Source organism: Neospora caninum, chromosome VIII (assembly GCF_000208865.1).
Source record: "Neospora caninum Liverpool complete genome, chromosome VIII".
Taxonomy (NCBI): Eukaryota; Apicomplexa; class Conoidasida; order Eucoccidiorida; family Sarcocystidae; genus Neospora; species Neospora caninum.
In genome coordinates, this window is record NC_018395.1 from 465247 (window position 1) to 491416 (window position 26170).

At 64.1% G+C, this 26170-nt stretch overlaps 1 protein-coding gene across 1 annotated transcript; it reads right to left on the bottom strand.

The window, feature by feature from the left end:
* Positions 1–2692: 2692 nt before the first annotated feature.
* NCLIV_030670 (AGAP010490-PA, related) lies at positions 2693–25942 on the bottom strand (the record flags this gene model as incomplete). The annotated part of the gene is made up of 6 exons (XM_003883263.1): positions 2693–13831; positions 14275–14409; positions 14736–15071; positions 15598–15807; positions 16288–22514; positions 23221–25942. 6 exons carry the CDS (start codon positions 25940–25942, stop codon positions 2693–2695), a joined length of 20769 nt encoding a protein of 6922 aa, XP_003883312.1.
* Positions 25943–26170: the final 228 nt, after the last annotated feature.

A 26170-nucleotide genomic window follows, 5' to 3' on the forward strand; every position in this document is an offset into this window, starting at 1 on the left:
GCACCTTTCCTCTTGGCGCTTCTAGCCCCGATGTAACCTCCCTCCTTTACACACTCGCACAGTTGTCCTCTCTCGGTTACTCGGCGTTTCCCTCCACGATCCGCATGCATGCGCTTCGCACAGGGATACGGGGAGGTATACGACCCGCCCCCTTCTTCTCCGTTTTCTCCCGAGTTGTCGAATCGGCCTTCGCATCAATGTGCCACTAAGCCAGGCTCGTTGCCCCACTTTTCCAGAGCTGAAAAAGCACCCGCGAAAAATCGGGAACCGCGAGAGAACCTCTAACGCTGCGGCCACGCAAAACTCCGGCGCCACCGCACGGACACCGTCCGCTTCCACCGGTGGAGACAGCGGAGGGGAGAAATATCTTACGGCCCCATTGTGTCGTGTGACCAACCGTTTTCTGAGATTTCACTCCGTATCCTTTGTAAGAGCTTTAGCGGGAAGACCGACATACTTAGCCTGGCGAAAAAAGGTACGGATCCCCCCACGGGTTGTGTGAAGCGACCGCGGGTCTACAGGCTTTCCGAGGCTGTAAACTTACGGTCATTCACGTGCCGTACACGAGTCGTTTTTTTCAAGTCGATTCCTCTACCTAGACACGGTAGCCAACTTTCTTGCCTCTCCTGCAAGAGCGCAGATGCACACTTGCACACGTTTTTGCCCTCCTAAGTGACTTACTTTTGCACTTCGGTTCTGCAAGAAAGACACACCAGCGAAACACTTCGCAGTTGGCCTCTCTGTTAGAATACACGATGCTCGACGGTCCTAGTCATACCGGAGGTTCTCGCTTATCGCCTAGAACGGGACAGTCTCCAGTGTGATACTAAGTCGGGTCACCTCTTACTACGGGAAGTCTCTCCGCTATCGATTTCGGGATAGCCGAACGGTACGGTCTTCTCCGTCGTCGTTTGTCCGTTTGAAGTTCAACTTCCCACAGAAGCGTCATAGTGAAGTGGTGCGTGGCATCGTAAGGAGGCTGCGAGGAAGTCAAAGACACAGAAATGTCCAAATGAAGCAACACTGAGCACAGAGGGCGTTGAACTCCGCACCATGGAATGGAGCATGCAAGAAAATGGCTACTACATCATTTAGCTCCGCATAATTCCTGCGCTGAAAACGCTGGCGGCAACAAAGAGATGCAGAGGGATAGGCGAGCGTCATTCCGTCTCGACTGCCCTTGTTTGCTTCTCCCTTTTGTTGTTTATGCTGGTGTGACGAAAAATGCAGGAAGCTAAAGTTGGTTAGGCGTTCGGAATCGCACTCAGCAAAAACAATTGAAGCAACCGTTTGAGTCTTTCCTCACAACTGGAGATGCTTTTCCAATTAACTACAGGCGGCGGCTCTCTGCTGCTGGCTACTGGGATTCCGAACGCACCGATAAACCAGTCAACTAATCCACTCAACTCACGTACATCTGTCAGAGATTCATCTGTCTGAAGCTGACTTGAAGCAGGCGTACGTTTTTAGCGTCCTGGGGGGTGGCGAGTGCAGAGGCGTTATTTTCATTGCGTGTCACCCGATAGGGTAAAGAGTTCCAGCAGCCAAGTCGAGGCATGAGCTCCACGAATCGGAGAGACACGAGAATCACGCCCTGAGACGGCGCCGCCTCCTCGGGATCCGCACTCACAGCCAGAGGCAGGAGAGCAACATCTGCCAAACGTTTACCGCAAGGCTTCGATGAGAGAATATCCTTTCGGGAAAAGATGCAGAGGAAACAAACGCCATGCTGTTTTTCAGAGCACGTTCACAAAAAGATGAAGGCCGCGTCGCGACCGGGATGACTTCCTCTCTAGCTTTACTTAAAAGTGCAATGACATGGCGGGTGCTGGGCCTTCTGCAACGCAACGCTGGAGCAGCTTTTTCGGCTCCATCTGTGTCCCTCGGCCCAGGCGGAATTGCCACGCATTCTTGAGACGCCTCTCCGCCGCGACTCTTGGCGGTTGCGTTCTCTGCTTCCAGATTCGGTGTATCACCGTCTCGGTCCTGTACCCTCTTCCTTTCGATTTCAGTGCAGATTTTTCTATCCATTGTCCCTCAGGGTCGCGTTTTTTCACCTTTTCCGTAGACCCACACGAGTGGTTCTCCCTGACTATAGAAGCGAGTGACGCGGCCTTTCTGCAGGGGCCCGTGCAGTATGAGCACCGAAGAGCGACCGGATGTCTTTGTAAGGTTCCTCCTGTGTCATTGCCACCGGTGTTTTGCTGCCGGTAACAGTCGTCTCAAGCTGCGTATTTCAGAGTCCGTTATACGCGAGAGGCACGTTCTCGCATTCCTTAGGCGTGAGGAAACGACCAGCCTCGTGCGTCTGGGCCGCCGCCGCCCGTTTCAAAGGGCTAGGAATCCTGCCTTGAACAGCAACGCCAGGTGTAGGCACTCGTAGTTGTCATGATAAACTATCCTGGCCCAGTCCGCGCAGCACCCTAACCTAGCACCGACTGGTGAGCGACGGGCGAGATGCATGCGGGCTTTCCGTGCCGCAGATGCACCACCTTTCTGACGCACGCAGCAAGGCTTCCTTCTCGACAGGGCGTCGGTCCAGCGTGGGCCAGCGATACACTTCGAGTCGGACAGTTTTTCGAGTACGGAAAGCCGCTTCAACGAGGTGAATTCCAGAACCAGCAACACAGCGACTCAGCGTGAACCGCACGGAGCCCCCCCAGTGGAACCACGCCACAGCCGTTTCCTCCCCTCACAAGCGATTTAAAAGGGCAATGCCGTCTTGGCGGACCGTGAGGATTTGTCCAGGACCGACGACTTGCATCATGGATACGCTTTCCTCTGCAGTCCCCGGCGGCTGCGTCTCTTTCGTGTCCCTTGCATCTCCCCCGAGAAGACGCACAAGCGCGTTCGCGGACGAAGGGGCGAAGGGCGAAAAAGGAGAAACCGACTGAGGCGGCTGCTGCGCCATTCCTGGACGCTCCCCCTCTCCCAAGAGTCCCACTGCCTCCATATTCCTTCGCTCTTCTGGGTGCGCGCCGACACTTCCTACGACGACTCCAGGGGTATCCCCCAGTTCTCCATGCCAGCTGCTGAAGAAGGCATTCCCGGCGCCCGCCACGCCGCCAGGCTTTCCCACTTCTGCGCCTGCCGGGGCCCGAGGTGCGCGGCCTCCCGCTTCCCGGAGAGGACGCGGGACGTGCCCCGGCGAGGTGAACTCGTAGAGAAGGAATGGCGGACCTCCCGCAAGCGAGGAGAGACTCCAGCACCGGAACGTCGCGTCCGCAGCGGAGGCGACTGTGGCAGTGATCAGCCAAGACGCGGGGAGGGATGCGTGCGAGGGGCTCGCCGCAGGCCGCGACACCGCACACGCGACCACGGCAGACGGATGTGCGCGCCAGCGGTGGATTTCCTCTTGAGCAGCCAAATCGACTGCATGCACCAAGCCGTCTGTGTCTCCGTACAAGACGCACCGCATGGAGCCGCAGCACCAGCTGCAACACCGACAGCTGCTGCCGAGGGCGCAGGCGCCTCCGGAACCTCGCAGCTCCCCAGCCCCGGCGCTGCTCCAGGTCCGTGAGCCGCCTGCCGCACTCAACGACCCCGCAGTCGAGCACGCACACCCGCCGCTGGCTGCAGCTGAACAGCAGCCGCAGGCAGCGGAGCCGTCTTGGAGGACAGCGACGCACATGCATGTCGGAGTGTGCGTGGGGACGACTTCCCACGTGTCTCTGCCGGGGCGCGTCTCCGAGGCTGAAGCGCTCTTCTTGGCTTTCTTCCCGCGTTTGGAGACGCGCGCGGTCGCCGCGGGGCCGGCGCTGGCTAGGTGGTGCTGCGCACGCGTGAGGAGGAGATCGTCGCACGTGATCACGCAGTCGAGGCGTGGTCCGCCTTCAGTCATGTCCCACAGATCCCAAACGCAGATGCACGGCCCTGCGACTCGAGGCAGCTGCTTGCTGGTCTTGCCGAGCAACCGCTCCTTGCCACTCAGCGACTCGTCCTCATCCGACACCTCTCCCGGCCCGCCAAACCCAAACAGAGCAGACGTCCACTGCTGCAGGGGGAGGGTTGTCGCGAGAGGGCCGACGTCTCCGGACTGGCTGTCGTCGTTCCCGTCGCCGTCGCTGTAGAGAGCACAGTCCCCCGAGAGGCTGGCGAAGCCCTCGGGGCCGATGCGGCCTCGCGTCAGCGTCCCAGAGTACGGGTAGTCGAAGACCGCCCCAGGAACCGACGGCTTGGACTCGCCGCTGCCTTGGCTGCGCCACTTGCCTGCCTCGCCCACGTCGCGCTGACTGTTTTTCCGAGAGAGGAGCTGCGAACTGGCGTGCCGGAGCTGCAGCAGACTCTGGTACTGAAGGAGCCGCGAGTGGATCTTCGCGATGACGTCTGTGCGTTTGAAGCGTCGCCGCGCGGCGTTGGGGACCATGCGAAGGACCCGCCGCCTCTTCGACCCCAGCGGGACATCGTCGGGGCCCTCCTTCTCAGTCTCGGTCGTTGCCGAAACGGACTCCCTTCTCCTCCCCGGGAGACACGCCGTCCGCATGCGCCCCAAGCCCCCGCCTGCACCAGCTGCGGCCGCCTCGCAGCAGCCTTTGCCTCGGCCGCGCCGGAAAATTGAGAACGGATGGTGGTGATGACCCCCGCTCGCCTTCGCCCCGCCCTCCGCCGTGTCCGTCGCCGAATCACATCGCCCTCGTTCCCGACGCCTCAGTTCCTCTCCACTCTCTCCGAGGTCGGCACTCGAACCCTGTGAAGTCGTCGCCGGCCCAGACCGCTGGTTTTCTCCCGCGGACGCTCGAGTTCTCCCGGGAGGCGTCGCAGTGCGGACCCCGCGCCCGCCGAGACCGCCGCTGCTTCCGCCTGTGCCGTTCGCGCCAGCACTGTGCGCTTGAACGGAAACCCGCATGGGGTGCTTCAACTTCTCCACGGCCCGCTCGCCGCGGAGAAGTCCACCTTCGTCGGATCCACACGCGTGGTCTTCGTCGTCTCCGTAGCCTTCGCCTGGAGCGCCGCCGCCAACGGAGGCACTGCGTCCCACGCCGCGCGCTCGATCGACTTCTTCTCGGCCCCGGCCCCTTCTGTAGAGGAAATCGGGATCCGTGGGGTCTCTTGGTTTCTCTGCCACGCCTTCTGCGGCGCCGGTGCCTTTGGCCCACGGCTCCGGATCTGAAGCCCCTGGAGAACAAGGACACCCTTCAACCAGGACGGGATTCTGGCGAATCGCATGCGGGAAGAGGCCGACGCCTCGCGTCAACAGCCACGATCCGCACCCGAAGAGCGGAAGCACTTCGGCCGTTGACATGTGGGCGCGCCAGGCGACTGTCGGCCGAGAAACTTGTTGCAGGGCTGCCGCCAGCATGCTTTCTTTGAGCACGGGACTGGGGCCGACGCGACCCCCACGTGGCAGGTGGCTAGACATCCCCAGACGCGAGGCAGTTTCGGGGTCTGCTGCAGCCGCTGCAACCGAGACGGCTGCAGACGGCGGCATCAGGGGCCCGCGAAGCAGGCCAAAGACTCGGACCCACCCATTCGAATCTGCCAGATAGAGACTGTCTCCAGATTCACTCCACACCGCGGCGGTGATGTTGCCGAAACTCTGTAACCGCGCCTCCTGCTGTGGCCGCGATACCGAGCGCGCTCCGCCTCCAACGGGCGACGCAGCGGCGAGCGCGCTCGAGCCGATCCCCGCCCGGAGACCGGCGCCGCCAGGACTTCGGGCGCCTGCGGCTCGCCCCTTGGCGCCTGCCCCCTTTCCCATCTCTGCGGGAAGGCCGCCGTCGAAAGAGAAACTGCCTTCGCCACGATCCGCCACCGTGTCGGTTGACTCTGTCCGGAGCGGCTGAGACACCTGGCGACGCTCAGCAGACCCCACCGAAGCGGCCTGTCCTGTCTCCGAGTCGCGCCCCTCGTGACGTCCGAGAGCACCCATGTTGAGGGATCCCGAACGGGAGTCTAAAAGCGACGTCTCTTGACCCAGTTGCACACCTTTCGCCCCACCAAGTCCTAGCTCCCCCACCCTCGCGTTCTCTGCTTCCGCCCGCAGCTGCTCAGCCCCAGGTCGTGTGTCTCGACGCGCGCGGTCCGTCTGGGAATCGCTGTGGGAGCCTTTGTCTCTCGCCACTGTGCTCCCAGCTGCGGCGCCGCGGCTGTCCCCCTTCAAACTCCCCGATCCAGATTCTCGCGGCTCAGACTCGCGTCTCGCCGCGTCGCTGGCCGAGCTGTCCGGCGGTGGCGGGAGAGCCGCCGGAGCGGCCTTGGGCAAGCTCCGCGCGTGGGCTCCAAAGGGCCGCAGAATCGCCGCGAACGCAGTTGCTGGGCAGGACTGGAAATCGACTGCTTGGAGCGCCGCCGCAAAGATCGGCAGGAATGGATGCGCGCTGACCGCGCCGGTGAAGGCGAACCGGGACCGGAGGACAGAGAGACTGGGGAACGCCTGATACGGAAAAGTGGGCTCCAACGACGTGGATGTCGGCAGGCCGTGAGCTGCCGACGAACTGCTGCCTCCTGCCGAGGGGTCCATGCCAGTCGGAGAAAGTGGATGCGCGGCTGCTCCCTTCGCGCCTCCCGCCGGACCGCCAGGCTTCGCCGCGCCCTGGCTTCCACTGCCTTCTTTTTGGACGGGCGCGGCCACATCCGCTGCAGCGGCGGCAGCGAGAAGCCGCATCGCCGCGCTCATCCGATCCACCTGTGCGTACGCGAAGAGGGAAGTGTCCCGCGTCAACAGGTAGCCGAACCAGACGGAAAGAAGCACCGACCCTTCGGCCCAGCTCGCAGTCAGGAGACTCGACGTTTTCACCAGAGCGTCGGCCGGAGGAGCCGCCCGCTCCGAACCGCCAGGCTTCGATGGCTCGAGCCCTGGGGCCAGTTGCCGGTGGCGGAGAGGCGCTAGCATGCGGAGACGCCGCTGGAGATGCTGAGAGCTGTTCACAGTCGCTCGGCGCAATGGAGCGATGCCGACAAAGGCCCCGCCTGGGCCGCCCACCTCGCTGACAAGCGGGGCGCTCACCGAGAGAAGCCACCGGGCCTCCGCCTGCAAAGCCTCTGCGCGTTCGCTTCGCTGCGAAAGGCCTCTGGCCGCCTCTGAGCGTCTCGCGACTTCTGTCCCCGTCTCCGCGTCAGACGGGCCCACACCCTGCCCCACACAGAACAGCCCCTCGGACTGGGTGGCGGAGGGCTTTGACGGCGCGTCCGCGTGGCAGGGTTTTTTCGGGGCCTGTGCTTGGCGTCCCGCGGGCTCTCCCGGAGGATCCGGGCGAGCCGCCTGGTCGGCCGTCCCCACATCGTCGACCTCGGGGGACGGCGCTAGTGCGGCCTGCCTCCGAGCGACGCGTCTCGCGCCGTCCTCCTCCGCAGCTGCAGCGACAGCAGCCGTCGCGGCTGCCGTGGCGTGGACTGCGGCGGCGGCTCCGTAGAGCAGGGAAGCCGTGCAAGTGCTGCCTCCGAACGACGAAGACCCCAAGAGCGAGGGCGGGATGCGCACAGTTCGAAGCACGTAGCTGCTTGCGTTACCTCCCTGGGCAGAAAGGCCTTCGAGAGGCCCCACGGCGATCGCCAGGTCGGTGCTGATCGAAGCACCGACGGGGGGGAAGTGCCGGCGGCGGTTGCTTCCGCAGCAGGCCGCCGTCACGGGCCCGAGAACGGCGCACAGCGGGATCGCGCAGCACGGCGAACTCCACCAGGGGGACAGCGAGGAAGAAACGCTTGAGGGCGACGCATGTGAAGGACGAACAGAGGCCGCACAGGCGGGAGAGAGAGCCGCGTCCACTGCGGCTTTCGTGTGGGATGGCAGGCCGGCTGCCTCGGCAAGAAGGAGCGCGACAGCTTGCGGAGTGAGGAAGGACGGGAGATGATGGTCGTACGTTTTCCGCAAAGCATCTACAGCGTTTGTTGCAGGTCGCGACGCCGCGATGCTGCAGACTTTCCCCGCCGGAAACAGGCCGCCGAGGACACACGGCACGCCTGGGAAGGCCCCAGAAGCAACCAGTTCGTCGGCAGTTCGCAGGGACGGTAGATCGGCCAAGATCTGTTGTTGAAGACGCGAGAGAGGCCTCCCAGACCCGCTGTGTTTCTGAGTAGGATAGGGCCGGTCGGCCACGAGCAAATGCGGAATGCCCGCCCGCACCAGCTGCTGCTGAAGCTGCATGCGTGTCAGGGAATCGCCGCATGCAGATTTTTTTCCTGCTCGGCCTCCAAAACCGCCGACTCCTGCATCATGGACACCGGGCCCTGCGCTCTCCCACATCCCGCGCCCCCCTGAGAGGCCGCCAGGCAGAACCGCAGCCCGAGCCGCTCTCTCGACAACCCCTGCGACTGACAGTTTCTGGTGAGTGGCCGCTGGGGCTCCACCGGGACCCGCCGGAGAGAGGCCCGCAGCGGCGTCCTTCGGCCTGCCATGGCCTCCACCGGAGGACGGAGCAGCGAAGGCGGCGCCTGGGGGCCCAGACGGAGGGACTGGCTGCGGAAGCGGGAGGAGTGGAAGCTGAGAGAAGAGCCACTGGAGGCGGGAAGTGCACCCGAGGAGAATCCAGAGCTGGGAAGCCTCTGCGCCGAGAAGCACGGAGATCGACCTGCAAAGAAGCGACCCTTTCGTGCTTTTCGTCAGGCCAGGAAACGAGTTGTCGAGAAGCGACACGCGCGTTACTTCGCTCGCGCTTGGGCCTTTCACAGACCGCTCGACGCCCGGGACTCCAGAGCGCAGATCGCCCTGGTCTGCGTTGCAGAGAAGCGGCAAGAGAACCGCAGCAGCTGGAGGCGCCGCGCGCGTCAGGAGCGGCCGCAGATGCGTGCAGAGGAACGACGAAAGAGAGAAACAGAGACGATCTATCCAACCCCGCAGATGGCTAATCTGTCGCTCCTGCAACCACAGAGCATGTGGCCGCATCTGGACGGAAACGGTGAAACCCTCAGCCTCGGGGCCTGACGCAATTGGAGGCAGGAGCCCCCCGGACGAGGAAGAAGACGGCGCATCCGAGCTCCCGACCGCCGCTCCCTTCACGGAGACACCTTCTCGCTCGGTTTCCGTCATCCATGGTGAGTCTCCACGGGAAGTGGGCACTAGAGAGAGAAGCTGCAGGAAGTGGAGAAGACGCAGCGCTTCGCGATCGACTGCTCGAAGCACATCCAGAAGGAACTCAAAGACCTTCACACTCAAACACGTGGCCAGGCATTGGAGGAGACTCGAGGACGCCGGGAAAAAATCCGACTTGCTTCCGCGAGACACCTCGCCCCGAGCGTCCTTTGCGGCTGACTCCTTCGCTTCGCAGGCACTGCTGCTCGGCTCCTCAGCGGCGCCTACCAACTGCAACCGAGGCCAGAGAAAGTCTTGGAGATGCTTACGGAGCTCGACTCGCCACGTGGACCTCTGCGGCTGCATGAGGATGAATTGTAGGTAGACAGCAATGTGGAGAACAATCTGTAGCGGGTGGAACGGCCGCGCGTCGCCACCGTCGTCTTCGCCAAGGTCGGGCCCTCGAGCGTCTCCTGAGGCTCCGAACTCGCCTCCGTCTTCTCGATCCCGATTCGAGGCCTCACGATTCGCCCCCGCTCTCGGCGTCGACGGAGCGGAGACTCTTGCAGGCCGCGCTTCGTCCGAACGGAGATCTGGTCCTCCTGTCGAAGTCCCTGAGGACGCCAGCGCGCGACCGTCCCCGCCTGCTGTCTCCCTTTGGTGCTTCGCGCTACCGGGTGCGGGCCCCCGGTCAATGCGGCCGGAGGGCGAGGCGTGGTGTGCACCCGTGTGTGTGCTGGGGTGGAGAGAGAAGAATAGAGCAAGGAAAGGAAATGCCGCCGAGAGACAGAGGCTGACGCAGGCGAGGGCGACGACGACGAGTTCGAAGAGGCGCTGGAGCTGCTCAAGCGAGTGGACAGACGCGGAGGGCCGCGAGCCGGCCGAGACCCCTTGGAGTTCCTCTCCATGCTCTCTGCAGGATTTGCAAACAAACGGTCGTGTCTCTTCGTGTCGCCTATCTCCTCCAAGGCCGCCGACAGAAGGTGAATCGGCGGAGAGCGAAACATCGAGCGCGGATGCCGCCGCCGCCGTGCAGCAAAACAGCGCCAAGGAATCAAACAGCTGTCGCTCCGGAGCATCGAAAATGGCAATTAGCTCCTTCGCGAGGACGCCGATGGTCCCGTCGCCTGAAAAGGCCTCTCGTGCTTCCCTTCCCTCGAGGCCACCAGAAGGGTCTCCGCCTCGGACGCCCAGCCGGCACGCGCGCCCTAGCTCGCCAGCTTCGTCTGCATGCAACCGCTGCAGGATCTGAACCTCGCGCCGCCAACTCAGGTCGAGAAGAGCTTCGCTCCTCACCCACCCCGCTGCACAGAACCGGGCGAGGCGCCAGGCCGCCTTCCGCCCGCGCCTGCTGACGAGCCGGCTGGGCCCTGTCGCTGTGCTGGGGGCTTCTTCGCATCGTCGGGCGACTGCGGCGCGGCGCCCCAGAGCCGCCGCCCGAAGCGCTGCCAGGAAGCAGCTCGAGGCCAGGTGTTGCGTGTCTTCCTCAAAGAAAGCTGGAAGCCTCCCGCCTAGGGCCGCGGCTACAGCCCAGCAGGGTGAAGAAGGCGAGACCACGGTCGCCGAGGACTCGCCCTTCTCCACCTTTGCTGGGACAAGGCTGTCGGCCGGTTGGGGACTCCCGTCCACAGCGGCCCGACCCCGTCCCGCCTTCTCGGTGGAAAACGTCCCCCGGTCGTCTCCAAAGCCCCGAGCGTCTCCAGGGGCCTCTCCGTCGGTCTCTGGGGCGCGTCGAAGGCGCCGGAGAAACCGCTGCTCTCGGACAGCGGTCGCGACAGGTCCTACTCCGGCGGCCCAGGCCATGACATTGGCGGCGACGGCGGCAAGGCGTCGGCCGCCTCCGAGCTTCTCGGCTGCCTGAATCGCTTGGAGAAGTCGCTTCTCCGCGCAACTGCACGCGGCGCCGACTCGCGTGTCACTCACTCGGTCTCCGCAGAGATCGGAGACAGCCGACAGGCCTGAACTGCGGCGGCGCCTGTCCGACCACAGCAGCAGCTGGGAGGCGATGCATTCCAAAAGGCCCAGGGCGCGAATCGGGCTCGAGCCCGCGACTCTGTGTTGGAAGGCTGTGGCGGTCGAAGTGAGAGCGGCTTCTCCGGCAGAAGGAACGGGTGGAGCTGCGACTGAAGGGACAGACGGACACGGAGACGGCGCTGGGGCCGAGGAAGAGGCGGGTGTCTCTGCGTCCACGATTGAGGGCTGGGGGCGACAGGCGGGACAGTGGGGACTGAAGGGATACGCGGCGGCACTCTTACGGGCAGCGGCCGCCGCGAGCGAACTGGCAGCCAGAAGGGCCTTGTTGAACACGGGGACGAGACCCGCGGAGTCCCCACAGAAGCGGTCGAGGAACGAGACGAAGCAGGCCGCAACGGTGTCGGGGAGACTGAGGGCGACGCCTTGGAGAGAAGCTGAGGCAGCCTCTGGAGCGACGCCGCAGTGGAGACAGCTGGGAGCCGGCTTCTCAGAGACTGCGGAGGAGACAGGGAGGCGAGCGACGAGAGAGGCAAAAGGCGATTCAGGGAGAAGGAGCAATGTGCCTGCATTTAAGCCAGTCAGCTCAGACAGATCAGCAGACGGCCGATGGGTCGCGCTTCTCCCCGGTTTGTTCACAAAGAGATCCTCCGGGAACGGCAGCCGGATTTGGAGCGCAGCTTCTGAAGACAGCAAAGATCGGTCCACGGTGAGACAAGGCACCCACGAAGCAAACAGAAGGTCGAATGCCGCCTGCGCTGTAGGGGCTCCCCTGGCGACAACCGAGCACGCGAGGTCAAGACTGTCCCCAGGCCGATCTCGACCGTCGGTCGCCCGGCGGCCGGCCTCTGCTTCCGTCTCCTCTCCCAGCGAGCGGAGCGTACGTCCTTCTCTCCCTGGAGCCTGGACGTGGCCACGGCGCGTTTCCCGTCTCCGCCGTTCCTCGTCGAGGTCCCCGCCTCGAGCGAGAGCGAGAAACCTCGTGGACGCGAGCGCGGCGAGGAAGGCCTGCCTCTGCTGAAGGTAAGCGAGGGTCAGGAGATAGAACTCGCACGTGGCAGCAGCTGCAGGATTCGTCAGAGCCCAGAGACACGTCTCGCCAATGACCGCAGTTTCCGAGAACTCGGGCACTCCGGAGACATCCGCCCCGACCTCGCATCCCCCTGCGCCCTTGTCCCCCGTCGGCGTGACCCCCCCACACGCCCCGCGGGCCTCTGTGGGCTCAGCAGCCCCCGTAAAAACGGAGACCGACGCGCCCCGCCCGCCGGCATGGGGCTCCGCCGCGGATTCCCGCGACGAATTGGAAGGGTCAGGCAGGTGCGAAGCCTGGGGACCGCCGCCCCTGTCGAACGGGCTTCCTTGTTCCCTCTCTGGCGCTCGAGAGCCGCCTCCACTGGTGGAGGGGGAGACACCCGCGACAGTGCCGTCTGCATCTTCTGTCCCTCTTCCTCGGCGCACAGACAGCTGCCCGCTTCCGCCCGCCCCGCCTCCAATCTCGCTCGAGTCTCCTCGGGTCGTGTCCGAGAGGCCTGTGAGCGTGGACCCGCTGCTGTGGTGAAGAAAATGGAAGGGCCGTTGCACCGAAGACCCCCGCGAAGGCAGAGAGGCAAACGAGAAGCTGCGGCTGTGCTGCGCGGCCCCGGGGAAGCCTCCGTCTTCAGTCGCCGAGCCCGCGGACAGGACAGAGTCTGGGTCCGAGACGGGGGCGTTCCAACTCTGCCCTGTCGGGTCTTCACGAGGCCCGAAGTTGGGAAAGGCAGCGCCCTGAGGGCCCTGCGACGGCGGCCAGCTGCGAAGCTGCGCATGCAGTTCCCGGGCGATTTGGAGCTGTGCGTGCTGCTCTTCGAGCTGGGCGCGAAGCCGCTTGATGGGCAGCGCGTTTTGAACGACGCTCTGGAAGGCCACGAGACTCAGAGACAGCTGAGAGTGCCTGAGGGTGCCGCCGTCGAAGCTGTCGGCGTCTGCATGCACGTGGCCGGAGACGCGCGGCGCCTCTTTGCTGTTCGAAAAAAAAGAGCCAAAGGACATGCCCGGGTGGAGGAAAGAGGGCCCCGTCTCTGCGTGGGCCGACGCGGCGGGAGAGACGCCCAAGGCCTGCGGGACGTGGGAGGAACTGGCGACGCACTGCGCAACCGAAGAAGAGAGGGGCGAGGAGAGAAGGGACACCCAGGCGAGCGGGGATTCTTGCGAGAAGAACGAACGCGGGTCAAACGGCGTGAGAGTGGAGACATCGCTGCCCCCGGAAAGCCAGTTCGTGGTCCGATCGACGAGTCCCGCGCAGCCTCGAGGAAACGCGCTGCTTTGCGCGGACTCGGCACGGAGAGAAACCGTTGGTGCATGCGGCCGGATGTGGGGTGCAAAGTGGGAGAAAGACTTCGGGGGCAGATGGGGGGGAAGGAGAACGAAGAAGGCCGCCCGGTGGTCCCCCGCGAGCCAGAAGGCCAGGTGGAGCAGCCAGACGTCCCCCGCAGCCGCCGCGAGAGGCGCCACGCGGTGAAACAACACGCGGCGATACTCGGTCGCAGGACAGGAGGGAGACGCAGAGACACCTGACGGAGACAGGGTCCCCCCCGGCAACGCCGAGGCCGGCTGGGGCGAGACGGCCCCGAGCGTCGGAGAAGATAGCGGAGGAGGAGACAGGGACGGGTGGTGCATACTGCCGGAGAGCCCGGGGATGCCGAGGACAGGCGAGGAAGGAGAAGCCGACCCCGCGCCGCCGGACTTTGGCGGGGGACTGGGCGAGAGAACGTCGCTTGCCCCGCTGCCTCCAAGCGCGGAGAACGCCGAAGCGAAGGAAAAAGGCTCGGTCCCCAGCGGCGGCCCACACGGTCTCTGCGTCGCGTCGACCAGGCGACAAAGGAAGAGAGCCAGCTGGACGTCTTCCAACTGGCGGCAGCAGAGGTCGCACACCTCCTGCGTAAAACAGCGCAAACAGAAGGGGAGCGAGGCGACGTGCACTCGGCTGATCGAGACAAGACGAGGAGACACTGGGGAGATGAAAAAGTCGCAAAGTGACGCTGCGCGGGGACGAACAGGAAACAAATGGTACCCACGGCAAGGGCAAGAAGAAAAGATGTGTTCGGGACCGGAATCCGACGGAGGCGTTGCAAAGAGGGCAGAACGCGTCACAAAACCCCGCGAGAGCACAGAGGTCTGGAAGGAACGGCGTCAGAGGAGACACGCGAGGGAAACGAACGCGAGCCTGGCATGGAGGCGATGGCGAAATCAGCACCGAAAGAAACGCAACAGAGAGAGTGCGGGAAGGGGAAATTATGAGCAAGGAGCGAAGAACATCGAAACAGTCCAGGAAGACAGGGAAAAAGAGAAATGGTCCTGCTTTTGCTCAGGGAGCTCACGCGAATTTGTCGCGCCAGGATGAAGAAGGCGAGAGCTAGATGGTACCGCCTTTGCTGGACGAGCTTGTACGCGTTCTTCTCGGCAGCAGCTTGCCAACGAGGGTCTCCGAAATCGCGTGAAAGAAACTCAACGACCTAAGACACAGAGAGAAAGACCCACGAAACAAGTGACGGGGGAAAAGGCCACACCCACCCCCCACACACGCGTGACGGCGTATCTTCCCTGTCAAAGAACCGCGTTCCTAGCCACAGACACAGATCCAGTTAGACACAGAAATACAAAAACATATACATATATATATATATATATATATATATATATATATATATATATGTATATGTATATGTCGACAAATGGCGTGTCTTTTGAGAGCCATAGTTGTGTGTCTATCGCTTTAGGCAGTGTTTCTCTTGCTCAAAGACACTCGCCCAGACGCGACTTCCGAGTCGAGAGAGCTCACCTTCATGTTTTTTCGTTGCTTGTAGGCTGCCTTAACGAAGCTGAGCCGGTCGCTTGCGACGGCCCAGAGAGCTGCGCAGTCCTGGTGGAAAGAATTTGCCTTTGACAGGATGGCACCAGGCATTTGCCGGCCCTCGCCTTCAGCGGCCGGCGCGGTGGAGAGCGAGAAGGCCGAGGCAGACCCGAAGGGTGCCCTGTCTCCGTCGGGGCCGCCTTGGGCTCCAAACGCGCCCTGCGCCGCCGCCTCGGCAGCCGCCAGCACGGTAGCGTCTTTGAGAAGCAAGTCCGCGAGCGCACGCACCTGCGTGGTACTTCGCAGCCAGAACCCCACGCCGCGCTGAAGAACAGAGACGGGAAAAAGCGACAGTTTCAAGGCCTCGCTGAGGAACTCGCGCCGACAATGAAGGTTTGACACGACCCCGGATGCGAAAACGCAGAGGCGCGACGACGCAAATCAGCACCTGACTTCAGCTCCCAGGCTCGCGCTGTGGTCACTGAGAAGCAGGCGACACATGCGGGCACAATCCGGCTGGCGGCCCACACACAGGGCGTGGTGGACTCTCTGCGCCTGTGGAAGAAACGCGACAGCGGCTGGAACGCATCGAATCGAACGCGCATGCAAGAAAGAAGAGAACACACCCCGTCGCAGGCCGCAAGGGAAGCCTTTAAATTCTCCCGAGTGCTCAGTGACAAGAGAAAACACGTGGTACGAATCAGCCAGAAAGGGGACGTCCCCCTCCAGGCAGCACGAGGCTCCGCCTCTGGGGTGTCTGGTGGTGTCGAGAACCGAGTTTGCCTTCCACGCCTTTCGTTTGTGTTTTCCTTTTGTCGTGTTCTCCCTTCCCGCGACAGCCTGAACCTACTTTCTTCATGTTGGACCAAAGCAATTTGTCTTGAGCGCCGGTGGCCTTCCGGGCAGCGGCGACGGCCTCCGCGAGCATCGCCTCTTCTCCATCTGCCTGGACACACCAGCAGAGGTCTTCGCTGCTCAGCAGAAGCGCAGGGAGAGGACGAGACGACTGACGTGAGGCCGCGCGTCGAGCACCAGCGCCGGAGAGGTCTGCGTCCGCCTCCTACGACAAACGGAGACACCAACGCGCACCGCACAAGCAGGCGAATAACGACTGTGGCGAAAAACGAAGCGAGGCGGAACTCGAGGGCGAAGACGGAGGAGGGACGCGAACGATGTAGCGACGCATTGCGCAATTGGAAGCGAGGGAGGCAAAACAACCAAGGCAGAGAGAGCCATAGATACCCTGAAACTGCAAAGGGCTCGGACCCCGGAGCTGCCACAAGGAGGCAAACCCCCGCCTCTCTCGCGCGGGGACACGGAAAGATCACATTCCTTTCCCGGGGCCCCCGATTGTTCTTTTCTGGTGTTGCGCGGGTGCGTGGGGCCTTGCCTTCGAGGCGACACGCGGTATCTGCTCCTTCAGGGACATCTGCGTTTCCTCCCCCGCGCTCATCTCTGTGTTCAGATCCACGGCGTTTCCCCCTCCGATTCTCTAGCCCCTTCCTTCCTTCCTTCGCATTCACGCGGTTCTCCGCCTCACCGCCAACTGGAGAAGGCCTAGCCGCGCTCTCGCTAGGCAGGCCTCCTTGTCCAGCTCGCCGGCCCTTCGGCGTTTGCTGTCTGCGGCAGCAGTCGACGTCCGCAGCGCCCAACTGCGGAGTGCGTTGCCTGCAAGTCGCGCCGCCTGTTCCTGGACGGGGCCCAAGTCCCGTTTCGTTCTGGGTTCAGGTTCCTTCGCGTCGACACCCTCCCAGCCTCCCCAATTCGCCCGCGCGGCAGAGCGGATTGCCACAACTCCCTCGGCACGGGCAGAAAGGCCTTCGTCCCCGGTCCGCTCGGTTCCTGCGTCGCGCGGGGCGACAAGAGCCTCTGAGGCGGCGCCCGCAGCTTCGAGGACGGCCGCCGCGACCAGCGGGAAATCCTCAACGAGTGTGGAGACAGGTTTGTACCCCCGCTCGCCCTGGCCCCGCTCTAGAGCCCTGAGCGCAGCCACAAAGCCCCACAGCTGTCGCTGCTCCAGGGGCGACAGGCGAAGGCCCGGAATCTCCAGAGCGAGGAGCTGCAGAAGCATCTCGAAGTCGGCCTGCGCCAGGCAAACAGCGAGGGGGTCAAGCGACGCAGCCGAGGAGGCAGACAGACACGAGAGCGTAGACGAGAGGGGAGACGCGGGGCGAGTGGCATTTTGGCTTCCGCATGCGCTTGGGTCGAAACGCGAAGCCCCGCAGGTGCTCGACCCCGACGAAAAATCCACTTCCTTCTTCTTCCCGAAGCCGAGAAGGTCTGACACATCGAAGGGGTCGTCCTCGTCCTGCCCAGACGCGGGCCCAAACAAATCCTCGGCTCTCTCGCCGAGCTTCCTTCTCGGCTGCGACGCCCCGGCCACGAAGCTCGTCGAGGTAAACCCCGGCAGGTCGTCTCGTCCTGAGGCAGCAGCCGCGTCACCCCTGTCCCCATCCCCTTTGAGGTCTCTCCCTTCTGTGTCGCTCGCCCCTGCAGCTTCGCCTCTGCCGGCCACCCCACACCGCCTCAGCAGGGCCACGAAGAACGCCTCCCTCCCCGTGGCTGGGCCCAGGGGCACGCCGCCGTCTCCGGGGGCTGCCTCCACGGAGACAGAGGGAGCAGAGCGACCCCCGTCCCAGGCTGCGCCGGCCGCTTGCCGCGCCGAAGAAGTTCCCGAGTCCCGCGGGCCTTTCCGTCCATCATCTCGAAACACCCGAGAGGCGCGCGCCGCCAGGAGCTCCTGTTCCTGTGCTGCGAACTGGAGAAACACCGCAGAGAGGCACGTCATCGAGGCCTGCAGGAGGGTTTGGAGGACGCAGCAGCAGCAGCAAAGCTCGTCCGGCCTGGCAGTTCCCCTTCTCCCGCCCGCGTGTTCAGGACAGGCACAGACGGCGTGTGCGCCTCCCGCCGGCGCGTAGAGGCCGACACTCGCTAACCCGTCTCCTGCATCGGCCTCGTCAGGAGGCGCAGGATCCCACAAACCATCCGACCCTGCCTCGCTTCCTCTCGAGCGTTTCGCCTCGTCCTCAAAGTGTCCCCCGAGAAGCCGCTCGGTCTCCGAACGCGCCGCCTTTGTCGCGTTACCGCCGACTTCGCGCCCCTCGCGCGACGCGGCGCTTTTGTCTCGGGGAGTCAGCCCGGCGGCACGGAGACACCTGAGCAGAGTTCCTAGAATCCACTTCACAGTCCCGACAAAGCCGCTCGAGAAGAGAGACCCGACGACTGCGGGGTGGTAAGGGAGAAGCAGGGGCGGAGCCCCGACCTGGAGCATGCGTCGCTCGGCCTCCCGCTGTTCGTGTTGCTGGGCGATCGCAGCTTGCGACGCTTGCGCCGCCGACTGGGACGAGGCAACTGAGGCGACTGTCGCGGCCGCAGCGTTGGTGGGGTTCAGGGCCGACGTCGCCCTCTTGGGGGCGCGCAACGGAGACGCAAGCGAGTGGGGAGGCCCCTCGAGGGCTCCGCGTCCCCCGGGTGGACTGGCGGGCGCGCCCGCGAGCGGTGCCCAAGGTAACGTAGCGACGGGGAGAAGAAATGGCAAGAGGGTGTGCAGCGAGAACGCCTGGACCAGGCCGGGAACGGGACACACAAGGAGGGCCCTGGCCGAGACTGGAGCCGCGCGCCGGTGTCGCGTCGGTACGGAGGAGCTTCCTGGAGAGACAGGAAAATCGGCGGCGGCTTGGCGACTCACGGCGAGGGCGCACAGGGCTCCAGGGGTGTGGTGGGGCAGGGCTGGGGCGCGGGCCGCCCGGGAAGTGTCTCCTGACTCCTCGTCCAGCGAGGAGGCGGCCGTGAAGCCTCCCAAACCGGAGGCTGAGGGCGGCAGCGCCAGGAAGGCGAGGAGCGAGGCAGACGCCTCAGGGCCCCACCACGCGTCGCGCAGACCCGCGACGAGAGGGTGTCGGTAAAAGGCCTGGAGCTGCGAGGGGAGACAGTCCTCAGGCGGCAGGGGCAGGAGTCGGAGCCAGATGTGTGGGGCGAACTGTGGGGCAAGGCGGCTAGACCCGCTTCCTGGAACGCGACCGTCTCCCATCTGCGATCTCGAGACACAGACAAACAGATACACACAACTGCCGGCGTCGCCCTGATCGCTCCAGGCTTCGGCAGCGCCGCGGTCACGCCCGCATTCGACTGTCTTCACGAGAAGACCCATCGCGGCTCCTGGGAGGCGACAGAATCCCATGTGGGCGACCCGACGAAGCGCCACCGACGACTCTTGGACGCCCTCCGAGCTGCTCGCGTCTCCAGAAGACGGCTCCAGGCCGCGTCCTGTCTCAGAGACAGCGGGCGCTCCTCCGCTCCGTGACCCGCCGCCTTCTGCGCAATCGTCTCCCTGGTCTCTGTCTTCCGTCTCAGGCGGCGGCACCGCCAGCATTCCCTGCCCCCGGCGCCGGCTTCGCAGTCTCCCATAGGCCGAGGCGTAGCCCGCGGCGGGGCTCGGGACTTCTTGAGTTCGCGGCACCTGACTAGGAGCTGAGGGGTGAGATGGGTTTGGCGAAGGAGAGCCCGCCGCAGAGACTCCACTTGCGACGCGCCTCGCCGCTTCAGGCGTGGTCTGCCGAGGAGTCGGTTTCCCGAACCCAACAAGCGGCAACGCTGCCTCCGGCTCCACGTGGGGCGCTGCCGCCACAGCCGCGAGGACCGAGAGGGCCCGCGCGAGGTCCAGTTCCTGGTCGCGGGGGTCTGCGGCGAGAACGGGAGAAGAGACACCTGAATTCGGAGACGCCAGGCACGGGCCGTCCCTCCTAGCGGTCGTGGTGAGAGAGGCCACGCCCGCGCCGGAAGCCTTGGCGCATGCAAAGCCTTGCGCCAGGCCTGAGAGAGCCTGACTCTCCGAAGCGCTGGCAGAGGACGGCTGCGCCTCGGAGTCGGCAGGCTGCGGGCGACCTGCAACGGGGACCGACCGGCTGAGGCACGGCAGGGTTGCCGCGAGCTGCGTCGCCTCGGGGGAGAAAGGGACAACGAGAGGGAGACCCCGAAGGGAATAGACAAAGACGAGGGGGGAGTCGGTCTCAACTGCTGGCGCCTCCTCGCCTCGCCCGGCACACCATGAGGGGGCCAGCGCCGTCCCCACAGCGAGAGCGTCTGGGGCGAGGGCGAGGCACGCGACCCGGCGGCGTCGAGGGACAGTCGCGACCGCGAACAGCGACAGTCTCGAGAGTGCGCAGCCGCCACGCTCTTCGCCCGCTCTTGGCACGTCCCAGTCTCCATATGGAGAGACAGCAGGGAATCCCTGACCCCGCGCAGATCGACGCAGCCGCTGGGTGCCAGCGCGTGGCTTGGCAAGACGAAGAAGGAAAAGGAAGCACTTTGCGCCTCCGGAGAAGATCGATGACGCGTTGGCGTCGCCCACGGACGTCGAGCAAGACGGACGGGCGCGCCCCCTGTGAGGTCGGACACAAGAGGCCGCCTGTCCATGGGAATGCTGACTGCTGAGGCGGGAGGCGCCGAAGGACGGCGAGCTAGGTGCGGCCGGGGACTTGGTTTCCGCAGTCTCCAGGAAGAACAGCGGAGAAGCGAGAAGAAGCGCTGAGGAAGAGACGACGCATGCATGGAGAAGCGGCTCGCCGACAGAGCCGAGAGTCGCGTGCATCTCGCCGGGGCTGAGGGCTGCCCAAACACCGAGCCGCTCGAAGCAGAGCGACCCTGCGCCTCTGCGGCCGAAGCCGTCGATGGAGGACACGACGCGATATCGCGTCCGTGATCGATTTTCCTCTGCAGGACTTTGCGTACGCCCGGCGTCTCGCGGCTGCTCGTTGATCGAGGACGCCTCCTGCGCCGACCGCAGCGGTCCAAGCGCATAGACAAACAGAGCATAAGAGAGCGACGCAGACGGGGGAGACAGTCGCGCGCTCCCAGGTTCGACACATGTCGCGTTTTGCACGTCTTCGGTCCCAGAGGCCGCGGGCGGCAGGCTTCCGTCGGGACCGTTTTCCACCAAAAGAAGGAGAAGCAGGCGAGACTTGATTGTTCGCGCGAGGAAGACGACAGGCAGCTCCAGGACTTGCGAGGCGACAATGCGCGAGAACGGGAAGAAAGGCGAGCGGCGCCCCGCTGCGGAAGCGCAGTGAGACCGAGAGGAGACAGCACTTCCGGGAGGAGACTGAGGAAGAAGCGGCGACAGGGAGGGAGAGAAGGCGAGAGAGACCTCGCGGATTCCAAAAAGGGCGTGAAGCAGATCGACCTCGAAAGCATACAGAAACGGCCGGCGTCGCGCCTTTGTGAGCTTGCATGCGTCCTCTTCGTCGGCCGAATCTGCTGCGACACAGACGAGGACGGGCAAGCGACCGCTCAGCATGTCCCGAGTGTTCAGTGTCTCGTCGTTTTCTCTCTCGCCGGCTCCTGCGAAAACGCGGATCGGACTTTCCAGTGTCTCGTGTTCAGAGTCTCCAAACGCGAGGCCGCCGTCGCCAGCTCCGGTGCACGTGCGCTGAAAGAGCGCGAGGGACGAGGCAGGAAGCCAGGAGACTGTGCGCATCAACGGCAGGGGTTTTCCCCGCTTGGCAGCCTTCTTGTCGCTCGCGCGCCCTTCCCTCCGCAGGCTGTCCCTGTTGGGCTCGGCTCGCCGCACGCGACCGTCCCCACCGACGAGCAGAGACTGGAGACAGCACACCGGCGGACTGCCTGCAAGCATGTCGCTGTAGTACCAGAGGAAAACCCGGCCCTTGGCGGCCTCGCCCTCAGCCGGCGTCGCCACGACGCCTGCAGCCACATTGAAAGCTGGGAGCACCGCCAGAGACACGAGGGAAGGACGCACCCAACGCGAAGAGGGCGAAGCCCGAGAAGCGGACGGCGAGGCGGGGGGGCGAGATGCTGTCCCTTCTGTGGGGTCGCCGCCCGGGGGCGCTCCGGAAGGCGCACGACACGGAGATTGAGCGCGCGAAGAGCCAGCGTGTCCTGAGTCGGGAGTGGGGACTGGAGACACGCGTCCGCCGGGGCGCTGCTGCGGAAGGCGCGGGTCTTCCTCTTCTGCCTTTGCAGCGCCGCACACCGAGGTCGAACTCGCAACGCCCCCCGAAGGCGGCACGAGCTGCGTCGCGCAGTGAGACTGGGAAGGCGTCGCGAGTCCAGAGGGTGCGAGTGTTTGCTGGAGAGGCAGCAGCAACAGAGAAGAAGGCGTCGAGGAGAAGGCGCCCAGAGGCCGCAAAAGGCTGCCGCTCCTGCTGGGGGGCCATAGGGTCCCGAGCGAGGCCTTGGGCGACACAGGGTCGAAGCTCCGCGACACCGACGAGAGACAGCGAAGCGCGTAGTGCAGAGACGGGCCAACCACGGAGGGAGGCCGAGCGGCAGCTGACGTGCGGGGATGTCCAGATGCAGACAGCGACGCGAGAGGCGAGAGAGACGAGAGGCGACGCTCACTCTCTGCGTGTCCTTCGTTGTCTTCGCCAGCTGCGCCGCCCTCCAGCTGCGTTTCCGGGTGGGGACTTGGCCCCTCCGGCGAGCAGCAGAGAACCAGCGGAGAGAGGAGCAACTCGACGAGGTCGTGCGCGCCTGTCCGCAGCGTGAGGCGGCAGGGCGGAATCGCAGAGGCCAGAAGCCCGGAGAGCTCGCCCCACACCAAGTTGCCGCCCATCGCTGCGACCGACGCCGAGGCTGCACTCGCGCGGCGCTGCGTGGACAAAATTTGTTGCTGCTGTCTGGGACCGACGAGGGGAGGAATCGCGGCGCTCGCGCCGCACAGTGGAAGGCCCCCAGCCACGGCGGCTCCCACGACCACGCCGGCTGGGACGGGGGGGACGGCGGACGAAGAAGAGACTGTCAGGAAGGAGGCTGAGAACGACAGACGCAGGACAGACACCCACGCGAGGAGCTTGCAAAGGACGAATGACGTTTGAAGAAGACAGATGATAGCGGCAGAAACAAAACTCGGAAACGAAGGCACGCAAAAAGAGAAATGAAAACACACATCGTAAAACGGACGATCGGCGGCGGGGGGGGGGGGGGCAGGGGGGTTCAACAGCGGCCATCCTGGGAGCGACCGACAAAGAGGAAGGTTCCGACGTCGAAATGGAGAGCGGTGGCCCGACCGCCACACTAAATTCGTCTTTTAGCTTTGGTGTTTTACTTGCAATAGCATTTGTATTCCAAACCATTACAGGTCGATATATCTCCCAGTCCACCACGATTGGTTTTCAAGCTAAACACCTAACGGTCCCATCGATTTTTCTGCCTCATCCCTCATATAGCTACCTGTCTCTTTTCTCTCGCGTGTGTTTCTTTTCTGTCTCGTTTCCTTCGCATGTCTCTGTTCTCTCTTCTCCCTGTGTCCCTGTTCTTGGCACTCTCTGACTGTCTGTACGCGCCTAGCTCGTTTTGTGGGGTTGTGTCCCTGGATATTTCCGTGGGGTCTCTGGCTGTCGCCTGCAGGCTCTGTTCATGCAACTACATGGACGTCGCGAAGCACCAGGGGTTACAGAGGCAACACGGAGCGTCGCGCCCTTCTACACAGGAAGAGAAGACACCCACGGTCGCCTACTCATCAGGGATATTTCGCAGAGTTCCGCCTTCTCGATCGCCACTACATCCAACCCTGCGTCGACAGGCACCTGAGCGGGGCCGGCGACGCGCTGAACGACGGGGCGTCCGACGGCTCCTCTGGAGAGCCCGTCGACCATGAACGCTCCAAGGAAGGCGAACTGTCGCCTTTCGGACTTCTCCCTCGATCGCTTTCTCCCCCCCGCGCGCCGCGCTGTCTCTTCGCCTTCGCCCGGCCGTCTCTCGTCGGAGCCTGTGCAAAAGGCCGTGGCTTCTTGCCCTCGTGAACACGGATACAGCGAGGAACGCCCCGAGGCGAGGGCGGCGCGGGGGCTTCTCGCCCCTCCCGTAGCGCGGCGCTGTGTGGAGAAGAAGTTGGACACGTCGTTGTCAAGGCACGCCTCTGACGCGAGGTGGAAGAACAGAATGTGCTGTCTCGGCACAGCTGCAAAAGGCGAACAGTCTGTGAGACCAAAGTCTAGAGCCGACAGACCGCTGCCCCCGATTCCGTGCTGGCGTTCGTCGAGTTCGAGAACCGCGACTTGGACGGCGGCTCGGCCACCTCGCAGCGACGAGCGTGGCGAGGAGCCCGTTTTCGTCTTCTCTCGCATGTCTCTCTCGGTCTCGCTTCGCTTGAATCTGGACTCGAGACCTCTGGCAGGCGCACTCTCGGGCTCTGTCTCCTCCTCGGCGCGCATCGTCCTCCTCTTTGCTTCCCGCCCTCGCCCGGCGCGTCTCCCATGGTCGGCCTCGGTCCCCACTGCGAAGCAAGAAGGAAGCGACAGTTCGACGCGCACGGCGAGCTCCATGGCGCCCGAGCAAGGTTCGCGTTCGCGCCAAACGTGGACGCCCCAGCCCTCAACATCGGCGAAGAGAAGCAACGCCGTGCATGCCGTCGCCGGATGCAGCTGGACACTCCGCACAGTTCCCATGTGTGTGCACACGCTCATTGCGTAGGCGTGGCCCAGCACGAGGACGGAGGACGCGGCGGAAGAGGAAGCGGCGGAAAGAGGCGAAACGTGTGCACACCGATGCGACAGGCGAGACGGTCGGGGCGCAGCCGGAGACACCTCTCTGGCCTGCAATCGCCTCAGACGCGCCGGGCCTTCGTCGCTGGAGTCTCCGTCCTCGCGGAGGGTTTGGAGAAGAACGAGAGGCGGCCAGAGCGACGGGAAGGGAGCGGGCAGAACTTTAGAGAGAAGCGAGAGGAGCACGGAGGGAGGCGGAGAAAGCGCAGACGTTTCCGGAGACAGAAGGAAGCCGCCAAGTACACTGCGGTCTGCGCCGTCGACCCCGACACCCGAGAGTGCATGCAGAGGCGGCAGGGCTTCTAGGGACGGGGGACGCGAGCTCGGCTGGCTTCTGCGGTCGCCGTGCCACAAATCCTCCCCGGAAAACGTCGCGCCTCGACTCACCGGACATGACGCAGACGCGACCGAGTCTCCTGATCCTACCGAGGAGAAACTTCTCGTTGGCCGCGAGAGAGACTGACAGCTGACTTCTGTGAGGAAAGACCGTCTCCGCGTCCCTGCGTGGAAGCACGCATCTTGCCGCCCCGCGCCCTGATGCGCAAAGGGACTTCCCTCCAGAGGCCCAGCTGCGACGACGCCCTCAGCACATGCGCGGGTCTTGTAGCGCCGCCCTCTGAGCGGATACACCGGAGAGCCCCAGAGCGCCGGCGACCCATGGGAGAAGAGCGCAACGGAGGCGAGCCGCGAGAGGCCATCGGACTCTGCGCTGGGCTCTCGAAGCGCCTCCTTCTCTGCCCCTGATTCAGCAGGAGCCGCCAAAGTCGGGCGGGAAAGTTCCTGGGCAAAAAGAAGAGCCGGAACGTGGAGGAGATACACCTCATTGCTTAGCGAAATGTAGACGCAGTCCGGGGGACACCGGAGCTGTGAGCAGGAGTGGACGGCGGCGGCGTAAACGAACGAAGAAGACAGAGACAGACAGGCAGCAACTTGCTCCCGAGAGAGACAGCCCTCGGACGAAGAGACAGCGGCTGCTGCGTGTGGGGAAGCCGCGCGGCCTGCCGGGTGGGCGGCAGGTGGACCGGGGGGAGATTCGAAGGATGAGGCACGGGAACCTTCAGCAGAGCCTGCCTGGAGGCGCGGCGGGGAGCAGAGAGTTGGACACGAAGAAGCGAAAGAAGAAGAGGTGTGAACGAGAGGAGAGACTGCCGTCACAATCACACAGAAGGGCGGAAGAGACGCGTGGCAGCTGATTTTGCCTCCAGTAGCCACCGGCGGCAGAGGGATGCACGCGCCGAGCAGGGCGTCGGGAGAGCAAGGGAAGGCCTGGGGCGAACACGGAGAAGGTGAAGAGGCTGGACTGGCTGAAGTCCAGTTCGGCTTATGTGCAGAGTCGACGAGGTGGCCGAGAGGCGGAGACGGCCCCGAGGAGGTCGACGTGACAGAAAGGGAGGGGGTCTGAGAGCTGGATGCGACGGAAGGCGGGAAGGAGGGAAACGCGTAGGCGTCCGCCTGAGGTGTCGTGACAGCGGACGACGAGACAGAGGAGCACGGAAGAGAAGAGCCCTCCCATCCACGGGCTTGGGAGGATGCCCGCGACTTGCCTCGAAAGGCTGCGCCGCCGGGAAGATCCTCGACCTCTGTCCTCCCTCGAGGCTCAGGCTGCGCGGGAGACGGCACCGCCAACTTCACAGACGAGGAAAAGGGGGAAGACGACGAAGACGCGAATGACGGAGGAGGGGAGAAGGGCGGCATCTCGTCGACAGGTGCGGGGGGAGATCACGAGGGAACCCTCTTCTCTTGAAGAACGGAAAGAAAGGAGGGACGCGAAAAGGGAGATTGCCGCAAAAGCTTAACCGGGGAAGAGACGAAATGCCGATACGAGCTGCCGCCCAGACGTGCGCGATGCTGAAGAAAGGGAAGAGAGTGTGATGTCAAAGATTGAAGGAGAAAAACAATGTGCACGGTGGTTTCGAAAAGAAG